This window comes from Alosa alosa, chromosome 4, assembly GCF_017589495.1.
Source record: "Alosa alosa isolate M-15738 ecotype Scorff River chromosome 4, AALO_Geno_1.1, whole genome shotgun sequence".
Taxonomy (NCBI): domain Eukaryota; kingdom Metazoa; phylum Chordata; class Actinopteri; order Clupeiformes; family Clupeidae; genus Alosa; species Alosa alosa.
The window spans coordinates 32687501-32698094 of NC_063192.1; the positions used below are offsets into that span (position 1 = coordinate 32687501).

Sequence of the window (10594 nt, forward strand, 5' to 3'; positions counted from 1 at the left end):
ACACACACAGACAATGGACACAGAGAGAAGCAGAAAGAGAGAGAGAGAGAGAGACAGGTTGGAGTGATGTTTAGCCTTAGGGAGGCTGAACAGCCTATTCTGCAGTCCACCAAACTGGAAACAAGTAACTCCCAAACCAGGCTCATATGGCCTCACACACACTCTCTCTCTCTCTCTCTCTCTCTCTCTCTCACACACACACACACACACACACACACAAAGCTGACAAGAGAGCAAAGTCTGCAGCATAACTGCAACCTTGTGGAGGCCGAGCAGCAAGCTGCAGTGCGCAGCCCCATCCCAGCCAGTGCACCTCCACCCTGGGCCTCCTCTCCTCCTCACGGCCCCCACCCAGTGCACCTCCACCCTGGGCCTCCTCTCCTCCTCACGGCCCCCACCCAGTGCACCTCCACCCTGGCCCTCCTCTCCTCCTCAGGCCCCCACCCAGGAGCACAGCCACGCTAATCAGGCATGATCAACAACACACACACACATTACACACATAACTAAGTAATTATGCCAACAGCATCAGGAGACAGCAGGAGGGGCGGCCAGCAGGAATGACCCAGTAGAACCAGTGCTAAAAGGACATGCTAAACATGATTCAGTCCTGCTCCCCGGGGGGCCATGATCATACCCTGTGTGTGTGTGTGTGTGTGTGTGTGTGTGTGTAGTGTGTGTAGTGTGTGTGTAGTGTGTGTGTCTGTGTGCTTGTTCATGTGTGGTTGACTGTGCTCTGTGCCAAATCTGAGGTAAAAACAGACACACATGAAAGTGACATGCCATGACCTCTTTCTCTCCTCTTATTCATCCCCCCCTCATCTCCTCCCCTCCCTCTCTCTTTCCTCTCCTCCCTCTCTCTATCGTCTCCTCCCTCTCTCTATCCTCCCCTCCTCTCCTCTCCTCCCTCCCTCTCTCTATCCTCTCCTCCCTCTCTCTATCCTCTTCTCCTCTCCTCTCCTCCCCACTGCTCCTCTGCTGTGCCCACTGGTCTCGGCGTTCAGGCTTACCGGTGACGGTGATCTGCATGGGGGCGACCAGCGGCCGGTTGTTGTCCAGCTTGCGGCTGAGGCGCAGCTCCCCGCTGGTGTGGTTGAGCAGCAGCAGGTGCAGCTCGTTACCGCGGTCGAAGGTGTAGTGGAGGCGGTCGGTGACATCGGGGTCGTGTGCGGGCACGCGTCCGATCACGCCGCTCGGGAAGGTGTTGGAGCGGTTGGACACGAAGTTGTTGAAGATGATCTGAAAGGGCTGCAGCGTGGGCTTGTTGTCGTTCTGGTCGACCAGGTGGATGCGGACGGTGGCGCGGCTGACCAGAGGCGCCGAGGTGGCCTGCACCACGATCACATATTCGTTCCGCACCTCGTAGTCCAGGTCGATGAGCGAGGTCAGCTCCCCGGAGAAGATGTCCATCTGGAAGATCTCGGGAATGTTGCCCTCCACGATCTGGTACATGATCTGGGCGTTGGCGCCCTCGTCGGGGTCAGTGGCGGTGATCTGGGCCACCACGCTGCCCACGGCGCTGTTCTCCTTCACCAGCACCTCGAAGTCGTCCGCCGGGAAGATGGGCGTTAATCGCTTGACGTCCCGTCACGCTTGACCTGATGTGGATCGGGCGCCGCTGCGGGCACGCCAGCGTCCCACCGCGTCACGCCGTGAGCTAAATAAGAAGGGCACACTCTCGCGGTCCAGCCGCCGCATGGTCCGCACGATACCCGACGTGGGCTCGATGGTGAAGTCTCCGTCGCCGTCTTCGCCGTTCTGGAAGGTGTACTGCACTCGGCCGTTGGCGTGCGCGTCCCGGTCAGTGGCGGAGATCTGCAGGACGCTGGTGAAGCTCGGGGCGTCCTCACTGACCCCGCCTTGGTAACGCGGACTCAGGAACTGCGGGGCGTTGTCATTCACGTCATTTACGTTTACCTCCACATAGGTGGTGTCAGACTTCTGTGGGATGCCATTGTCTCGGGCAGTGATGGCCAGGGTGTAGGTCATCTGGTCTTCATAGTCCAGCTCTGCCTGCAGAGTGATGGCCCCGCTGGAGGGGTCAATGCGGAACTGTGGGATATTATCCTCCAGGAAGTAGGTGATGCGTGAGTTCTCCCCGACGTCCTCGTCAGTGGCACTGATGACCACCACAGTGCTGCCGGCCGGCCGGTCCTCGTTGATGCTGACCGAGTAGTGGGCGCTCTGGAACACCGGCCGGTGAGTGTTGGCGTCGGTGATGTTCACGTGCACCTGGCAGGTGTCGTGGAGGGTGCGGTCAGAGGCGGTAACGGTCAGCACGTAGCGGCGCTCCTGCTTGTAGTCGAGCGGCAGCCAGGTGACAGCCCGCACCGTGCTGATGGAGGCGGTTCTTGGCGTGGTTAAGCCGGTGATCTGGTAGGTGACCGCGCTGTTGACGTCGCGGTCCACGGCCGTCACGCTGACCACGCTGGTGCTCACCACGGCGTCCTCATTCAGACGCACGTGGTACTCGCGCTGCAGGAACTCCGGCCGGTTGTCGTTGACGTCCATGACGGTGATGGTCACGCTGGCCGTGGCGGAGAGCGGGGGCGCCCCGTAGTCGCGGGCCTCCACGCCGAAGAAGTAGTGCTCCACGGACTCGCGGTCCAGCTCGGAGCTGACCGTCACCCAGCCCGTGGCCGGGTTGATGAGGAAGGGCGTGTCGCTGCCCGTGCCTGTGAGCCGGTACTCCAGGCGGGCGTTGTCCCCGGAGTCGGTGTCGATGGCCTGGATGTGCAGGATGGAGTGTCCGACGGGGGCGCTCTCCAGGACCGTGGCCTGGAACGGCGTGGACACGAAGATGGGCGGGTTGTCGTTGACGTCGATCACCTGCACGCTGACGATGCCCGTGTTGTTGGAGAGCGGCGGCCGGCCGTTGTCCTGAGCGCGCACTCTCAGCGTGTATTCGCGCTCGACCTCGTAGTCCAGTGCCGCCACCACCTGCACCTCCCCGGTCACGCTGTCGATGGCGAACTGCCCGCGGCTGTTGCCGCTGATGATGTTGTAGTGGACGGCGGCGTTGGCGTCCTTGTCCTCGTCGGAGGCGCTCACGCGCAGGATCTCGGTGTGCGGACGCACGTCCTCACGCACGGGCACCACATAGCGCTTCTTGCTGAACTGCGGCACGTTGTCGTTCTCATCCAGCACGTTGATGTAGACGTTGACGGTGGCCGAGCGCGGGGCCGGCTCGCGGCCCTGGTCGCTGGCCTCCACCGTGAGCGTGTAGCGCCGTTATTCTCGGTCCACCACGCCGCCAGCTGGTAAGATGAGGCCCGGCGGGGTCCCACCTCGGCCCCGCAGCGCCAGGGCGCCCCCACAAAGCGATAGCGGATGTTGGCGTTCGAGGGGGAGTCGAGGTCAGTCGCACGCAGCTGCAGGATCGGGTATCCTTCCTCCACGTTCTCCCTAATGGTCTCCCTGTACTCTGTCTGCTCAAACACAGGCGGGTGGTCATTACGGTCTGCCACCGTGATGGCCACCATGGTGGTACCAGAGAGGCGCGGGGAGCCGTGGTCAGTGGCCGTCACGCGGAAATAGTGCAGGTCCATGTGCTCACGGTCCAAGATGTGTGAGGTGGCGAGCAGGCCAGTGACGGGGTCGATATGGAAGTAGTCCATGGAGCGGCTATTCATCAGCGGAGCTATGCTGTAGGTCACTCTGCCCGCCTCGCCCCCGTCGGGGTCATCCGCACTCATGAGCATCACTGAGGTGCCCGGTGGCTGGTTCTCGGGCACCTGCACCTGGTAGTTGTACTGGGAGAAGTGGGGGTTGCGGTTAGCCGCGCGGCGTGAGCGGCCTACCTGTGGCAGCTCTTCGTACTCTTCTGCGTCCTGCTCTTGCTCGCTCTCCTGGACCTCTGTCCCTGCTGGACTGTGCTCATCCTCCAGCTGACTCTCCTCCTCCCACTCTTCCTCTCCGCTGTCTCTCATTTCATCCCACTCCTCCTGTGTGTCCTCAGCTCTTTGCCACTCTTTGTTCTCCCTCTCCATTCCTCCCCTCTCTTCCTCCACCTCTCTACCTCTCTCTGCTTGACCGATCTCTCTGTTTCTTTGTGAAAGGATGGCTGCCCGTTCCCTGTCTCTCTTTGTGTCTCCCTCAGTGGCCCACTCCTTGTCTTCCTCCCTCATTTCCTCTGTGGCCTGTCTATCACCCTTGGCCCAGCCCCCCTCCTCTCTCTCTCCCTCTCCCTCCTTCCCCTGCTCCTTGGCCTCGACCCCCAGCTGCATCCTTGGCTGACTGACACCTACCTCGGATAATGACACCCGTTTACCGGAATTTAATTGCGAGCGTGTGGCTCCCCCGTCGGCATCCAGTCTGTCAGAACAGGCGCTACTGTCAGAAGACGTTGCAAACTGGGCATCCTCTAACGGCGCAGGTCCCTCAGGGGAGGGTGCGCACGCGCCAGGTTGAGACGTCTTGCGAGTCAAGTCGGCATCAGAACTCTCGCCACTCATCTGAATAATTGAATTTTCATCTCCATAGACCTCGTTGTTGTTGTCGTTGTTATGATTATTATTGTTGTTGTTGCTGTTTGTATTCCTTAAATATACACTAGTAACATGATAGGAGTGATCTGAAGGGAGTGTGCCCGGTGTTTTCGGAGGCGTGTAAACTTCGGGAGCTGTCCATTGAGCGCGTGGTGCTGATGCCTCCTCAGCTCCCCAAGGACTGACACTCGGCGAGGCTCGAGCGGCGTGTGACTCATATCCCCGTGTTGTGAGGTTCAGCACGGTGGAGATATGGAGCTGGGACTCTGCGTGATTTGTAGTGCGTGAGTCATTGTGGTGCGCAAGAAGCAGCGATGAGATTGATTTAGCTGGAATCGTTTCCGCTGTGATATGGTAATTGGCGACGCGCTCATCAGATGATTTCCGCGAACGGCAGTGGCTGCCGTTTATTCTCACGGCGGGAGAGATTCGGTTGTCAGAATCACTTGGTGACACAGATCCCACGGGACCCTCTAGACGGGACTCCCGAAAACCGTTCCATGAAGACTTTTCCCGAAGATTTTCTGGGAAAAGAACACGCGCGAATGGTAGAGAATTTCTCTGTAAACTTCTTTCTGATGGCGTTACATTCAGACTCACTGTGTGATATGCTTGGACACTTTTCTTCTCTTGTATTTTATGTTGAAAGTATGGCCCCCATCGGTTCAGGACATCGGTGCGGGAACGTTGCCTATATTCGTTTGGTGACCGCTGTGAGCAACCTGTGCGCGAGACACTGCCGAGACCAATCCAGGGGGATACGGAACAGTTGTTGCTGCTGCCGGTAACCTGCGCCGAAAGGTGTTTTAGGTTGGATTCGCACTCTGCGCTGCCACGCATATTCCCCACGGCCACAAGGGTGATGCGAGTCCGTCCCTCTGTGCTGTAATCGATAACACGGTAGTGGCAGAAAAACAAAAAGCCATCGGGTCCTTTGTCCAATTTATAGCTGTTGAAAACATCGTTACCCTCATTAGAATTTGAATAGACCTTTGAGAACGGGTGAGTGGGTCCCTGGACGGCAATCGCCTTGTGTGCGCGAGCCAAGAAGAGGTGGCATCGAGGCCCATTTCGCTGTCTTGTACCTTGTTGGTTATCGAGCCACAACACACACACCTCGCTTTCTATTGCCCCCGGCGCCGAGACCCTTCCTGTGCAGTCCAGTAGACCAGGTGTCCACCACAATCGCGCACGAGTCCTTTGTACACACATTAGCTTTCCTTCAGGCACCGGGAAGAAGGGAATAGGGGAAGCAACGCCCCAGTCGTCGTGGCAGCATCTCCTACCCAAGTGGAGACGGACGGCGCCGGTCAGACGGCTTGGTTCTGAAGTGTATGTGGTAGCATTCCAATTTTCCAGTGATGAGGAGCCTGGGCAGATCTCATGAGCTCGAAACAGAGAACACGGGCCGCTAATCTGGCATTTGGATGACGGCAACCTCCATTCAGGGCGGATCTCCTGACCGCCCCAATTCAATTTCCCCGTTTCCCGGGGAGGACTGGCTCTGCTGACATGACCGAGGGGTTGGGGGGCACGCAGGCCCGCTTCCCTCCCCGGGACGACGGCAAACAAAGAGCAGAAGAGTAGGTAGAGCAGCAGCGGTGGCGCGAGCGAGCTGGAGCCCAGCAGCAGTGCAGCCATTAGTCTGGTGAGATCCTTTCTCTCCCCCTCTCTCCCCCTCTCTCTGTCTCTCTTACACACACACACTCTCCTCTCTGGTCGAGAGCTTTTCTCTTTCTGTCTCTCCCTCTCCCAAGGCTGGCTAGGTTGCCAGCACCGCCGCCCGCGCCCGTCTCCTTCCGCCGTACTCCCCGGTCTCTCGGTAATCCCGGGAAGCTTGCATTTACTCTCGGTGTTCGGATGAACTCGGTGCGTGAGCGTCACGGGCGCAGCATCCCTGCCTCTCATTCACATCCAACATGGCTCTCAGCACACCCCGGCGCTACTACCCATCCTCCCCCTCTCCCCTCACTCACTCGCCCTCTCCCCTCCTCCCTATCACACATCCTCTCTCTCTCTCTCTTTCTCACTCTCTCTCTCAGAATGGTTTATTCCATCGCGCAGGACTGTTTCACCACCCGCAGACGCCATATTCACAACTGGAACGAGAGTTATAAAGCCACACGGCGCACATGTACACACTTGACTAATAGAAAACACGCAAGAATTAGATAGGGTTGGTTTCCAGGCACACCTCTCCCACGAAAGAAATGAGAATTCTTTCTTGAAGTACACTCAACAAAAAACCTGTTGGCCTTGTAAATTACAAATGACTACATTATAAAATTATTGTGAGTTGAGTCGTCGTTAATATTGCAATACAATATTAAGGGCTTATGCCAAGTTGTGTTTTGTTTAAGGCTTTAGCTAGTATGAGACTAAATTAATAGTTGTAATTGCTATTAAAATGTAGCCTACCCATGATAGCCTTAGCATACATAAAATCATCGTGACGTCATCACGTCCAAGTTAAATTCATTTTTTATTTAGATATAGTTCTTAAGAAAATCTGTTTATTGCCCTTTCACACACAAAAAAATGTTTCCGAGATTCCCTAATCTGTTACAGTTTGTGGGGAAACACAAGCTCTGAAACCAGTCAGTCAAGTGTGTGTTTGTCAGCTGAAAGTGAATATTTGATGTGATTTTTGTAGGTTATAAATAACATTGTTTATTCTGTTGGTAAAACGAAGGTTCACTCAGAGCAGCAGGAATGCGCGCTCGGTCAGAAATAACGCGCAGGCCTGAAAAAGCAATCTGTGTTTCTCTCGGTCTGACACGGTTGGAACAAATCCACAGATGCTGAAAAATTCATACGGCTCAATTATACTGAGAACACACACACACACGCACACACACACACACACACACACACACACACACACACACACACACACTCCTAAGGTAAAACCGAGAAGACGAGAAGACCAAATACAGCTCGAAAGACAGCTGTCACTGGGTGGTTTGTTCTTAGTGAAAGAGAAATGAAAACGCGATTTTTGCAGTCGCCGGGAGACTAGTTGAGGTTTGGCGGTTGTCTAGACAATCTCTTGCTCACAGTCACGGAGGCACAATCACATTAAGCGGAGGCAGACGGGAATTCCCTGCTTGCGCCTTGCCCGTAAAGAACCTCAAGCGCGCACGCCCCGACTGAAACACACACATACTAGTTCAAGATAGAGGGAGATTCCAAATGATTTTAGGCCTAATTCAAACGTGGACACGTGTTTTGTGTTCCCGTGGAAGTGAGTAAGATGCTATTTAAATTGTAGGCTAGACCAAACTAGACTGCCTTCCAGTGAAGCCTGTCTCGTTGCTGCTCAAATATCCACGTCACATATTATTTAACGTAACGAAACCGGACAAGCACACCGAAGCCCCAATGAGGAACTGCACAGCGGCACCACGCGCTCTCTCCTGGTACCGACAGCACCGCGGACAGCGGTCCCTTCACCATCAGCCTCGCCCTCTTGCATTCAGAGTGAATGTAGACAATGTAGCCTAGTCCTCTTGCTTTCAAATCACAACACACTGAGAGGGTGTTGAGGGTAGGCGAAAATTCAGACCCAATTAAAGCGGATGTATAAAGGCTTATCAATATGTATTGTGTGGGAACCACAAATATGCATGTAGAGGGGTCAAGGCAATAAGATAGGCTATTAGCCTACCTCTTTGTCCATGCAAACATGTGACAACACACAAGTTAGGTTATAATAAGACAGTATTCCTGTCTCGCAAGGCCTCAGCTATTCATTGGTATGTGTTACCATGGGAACGATAAAAGTGGGGGTAAGGTGGGCCCGTGCAGGATTATGGCTATCCCACAGAGGGGTTGAGTGTGTGTGTGCGCGCGCTCGCGGATACGCGTGGCTTTAGCATTCTCCTGCTAGCCACAGCTTTTTATAATTGCCTGCCTGCGGCGCACTCTTTCCTCATCTACTCGTGTCTGCGCGTGACAGACCCTTACCCCCCCCCAACCACACCACATCACACCACACACACACACAAGCACGCACGCACGCACGCGCACACACCATCCCTCGTGTAAGAGGCCCCTGGCGGCAGGTGGTCCCAAGCCTTTGGCGCATCTGGTGTGACCGGGGGCCTGACAACAATTTGGTTATGTATACGCAGGATCGTATATGGACCGGTAAAGCAGGGAAATTGCAGGCGGTGCCCGGTGGGGGTGGGTCGGGTGTGACTGGATGTTCAGATTGCTTGTAATGGTGCCGATTGCTGAACGCGAGCCCATTGTTATCGACATCCACAATTTATTGAAGTGGTCTCGTGCTGCCACTCAGACGCGTGCAATCACTCTACGGCTCTCTACTTCCCCCTCTCTGTGCCTCTCCTCTTTCTCTTTCACGCGCATAGCAACTGTTGTCCTCACACAGCAGACAGGGGAAGTGTGAGGGACATATGGCGGCAGCTGAGTGGCGCGTGAGGACAATTAATACGTCGGCGATTAACGCAAATCAAACTTCGTTTTCTTACCAGAGATCCGAGTCGTTATCACGTCCACGCTTAATTCATTGGCTACAAACTCTTTTGAAGCTTCACGGTTTCTCCTCCGTCTGCATTTGGAAGAGGGATGACGTCATAATTTATTGGATTATGTGATTAGCGAATGTTTGTTATCAGTCAAATAATCAATGGATTCAGAGGATTGAGGATGAGAAGTGACAATTTAAGTATTCATCTTATCATTCAGATACATCCTACCAGTAACACGTCCACGTTGATTGTGAATTATGTAGGCCTATTGGAAAAAGTTGGATATCCTGTTTAGCCTGCAGTCAAACAGAAGGGACAGAAATACCCACCCATGCACAAACATTACATATCAGCAACCAATTTTGCACACTACGCATGCAACCAGACAGAGAGACAAGTGGTTTAGAAATAAGAAAATACAAAAACAGGAAGTGCCCAAAATGATTATTTCCTCCGCAAGTAAACAATGAATTTGGAGATTATCTGTGTGTGTCTGTCTGTAGGTGTGTGTCGTGTGTGTGTGTGTGTTTTTGAGGGCAGCATTTATAGTCCAGCTGTGTGTTGTCTCTTAGTCAGCCAGTGACCCAAATCACTGAATAAAAGAGTGAAAGGCGGGGAATGAGCGAGTGACGCAGCGAGCGCGAGTGAGAGAGGGGAGAGGACCAGAGAGAGGACCAGAGAGAGCGAGAGAGATGAGAGATGACATTTAAAGGGAAATGCAGGGGACAGGCATACCATGCAGACATAAACATCTAAGCCTGTCATTCCTCCATCTAGATACAAAGACATCCAGCCAAACATACTTTCTTTCAGATACGTGTGATATTCCCCATTCACTGAACACTTTCTCCCAGATACATGTGATATTCCCCATTCACTGAACACTTTCTCCCACCACCAAATACTCAGAAAAACCTCAACCCACCATGCCCATGCAAACACATACAGTACAGAGCTGTACTGTTCCAACACCAGCTCCACCTCTTTTGCCTCTCAGTAGCTCTCATTTCCTGCGTGTTGCGCTGGTGTTGTTCTCTCCAGGCCTGGCAGGGCTATTCTAGAAATACATGAAGTTCGTGATGAAAATAAAAATGGGCTACATATGCAGACATAGCTAGAGAATATATGTTGATGTAGTAGATAAATCATTTTGAATTGAACCTCTTTAATATGAAAACTCAATCTAAAACGGGATTATAGTTTTATTGTGCTAAATGTATTATTAGACTGGCATGCCAGCTAACCTGTGTTGCTATGAGGCACATGCCAGCACACCCACTGGCACTCCAGAAGATTATTAGACCAACACCGAATTGTGGTGAAGGGGAAAAAAACGTCCCTCAGATTTTGGTCCATACATTGACCTCTCAGGCCTGAAACCAAACTATCACAGGGTTCTCTTCTGTGTAGTTAGCACCGTTACAATTACAACTTGCTAATTACTGATTACATAACAGCTTAAGTATGGGGATGGCCATGCGCCCGGCATTATAATTGTATATATATATATTCATAATGGTATTACAACATCCCATTGTGAGCAGGCTTTGGAGTGACTGGATAAGGGGATAAAATGAGATTTTGTCCACCTCCATTTTCATAGTCATTTTCGCA

The 10594-nt window shown here is 53.6% G+C and overlaps 1 protein-coding gene across 1 annotated transcript in view; it reads right to left on the minus strand.

Annotated features, from left to right (window-relative positions):
• celsr3 (cadherin, EGF LAG seven-pass G-type receptor 3) overlaps positions 1-6419 on the minus strand; it is a 50643-nt gene extending 44224 nt beyond the window's left edge. Inside the window, 4 exon segments of the mRNA XM_048241216.1 lie at positions 1011-1584; positions 1586-1632; positions 1635-3275; positions 3278-6419. Coding sequence (XP_048097173.1) covers positions 1011-1584; positions 1586-1632; positions 1635-3275; positions 3278-6395 — 5380 coding nt within the window. The 5' untranslated portion in view covers positions 6396-6419.
• Between the last annotated feature and the right edge of the window lie 4175 nt (positions 6420-10594).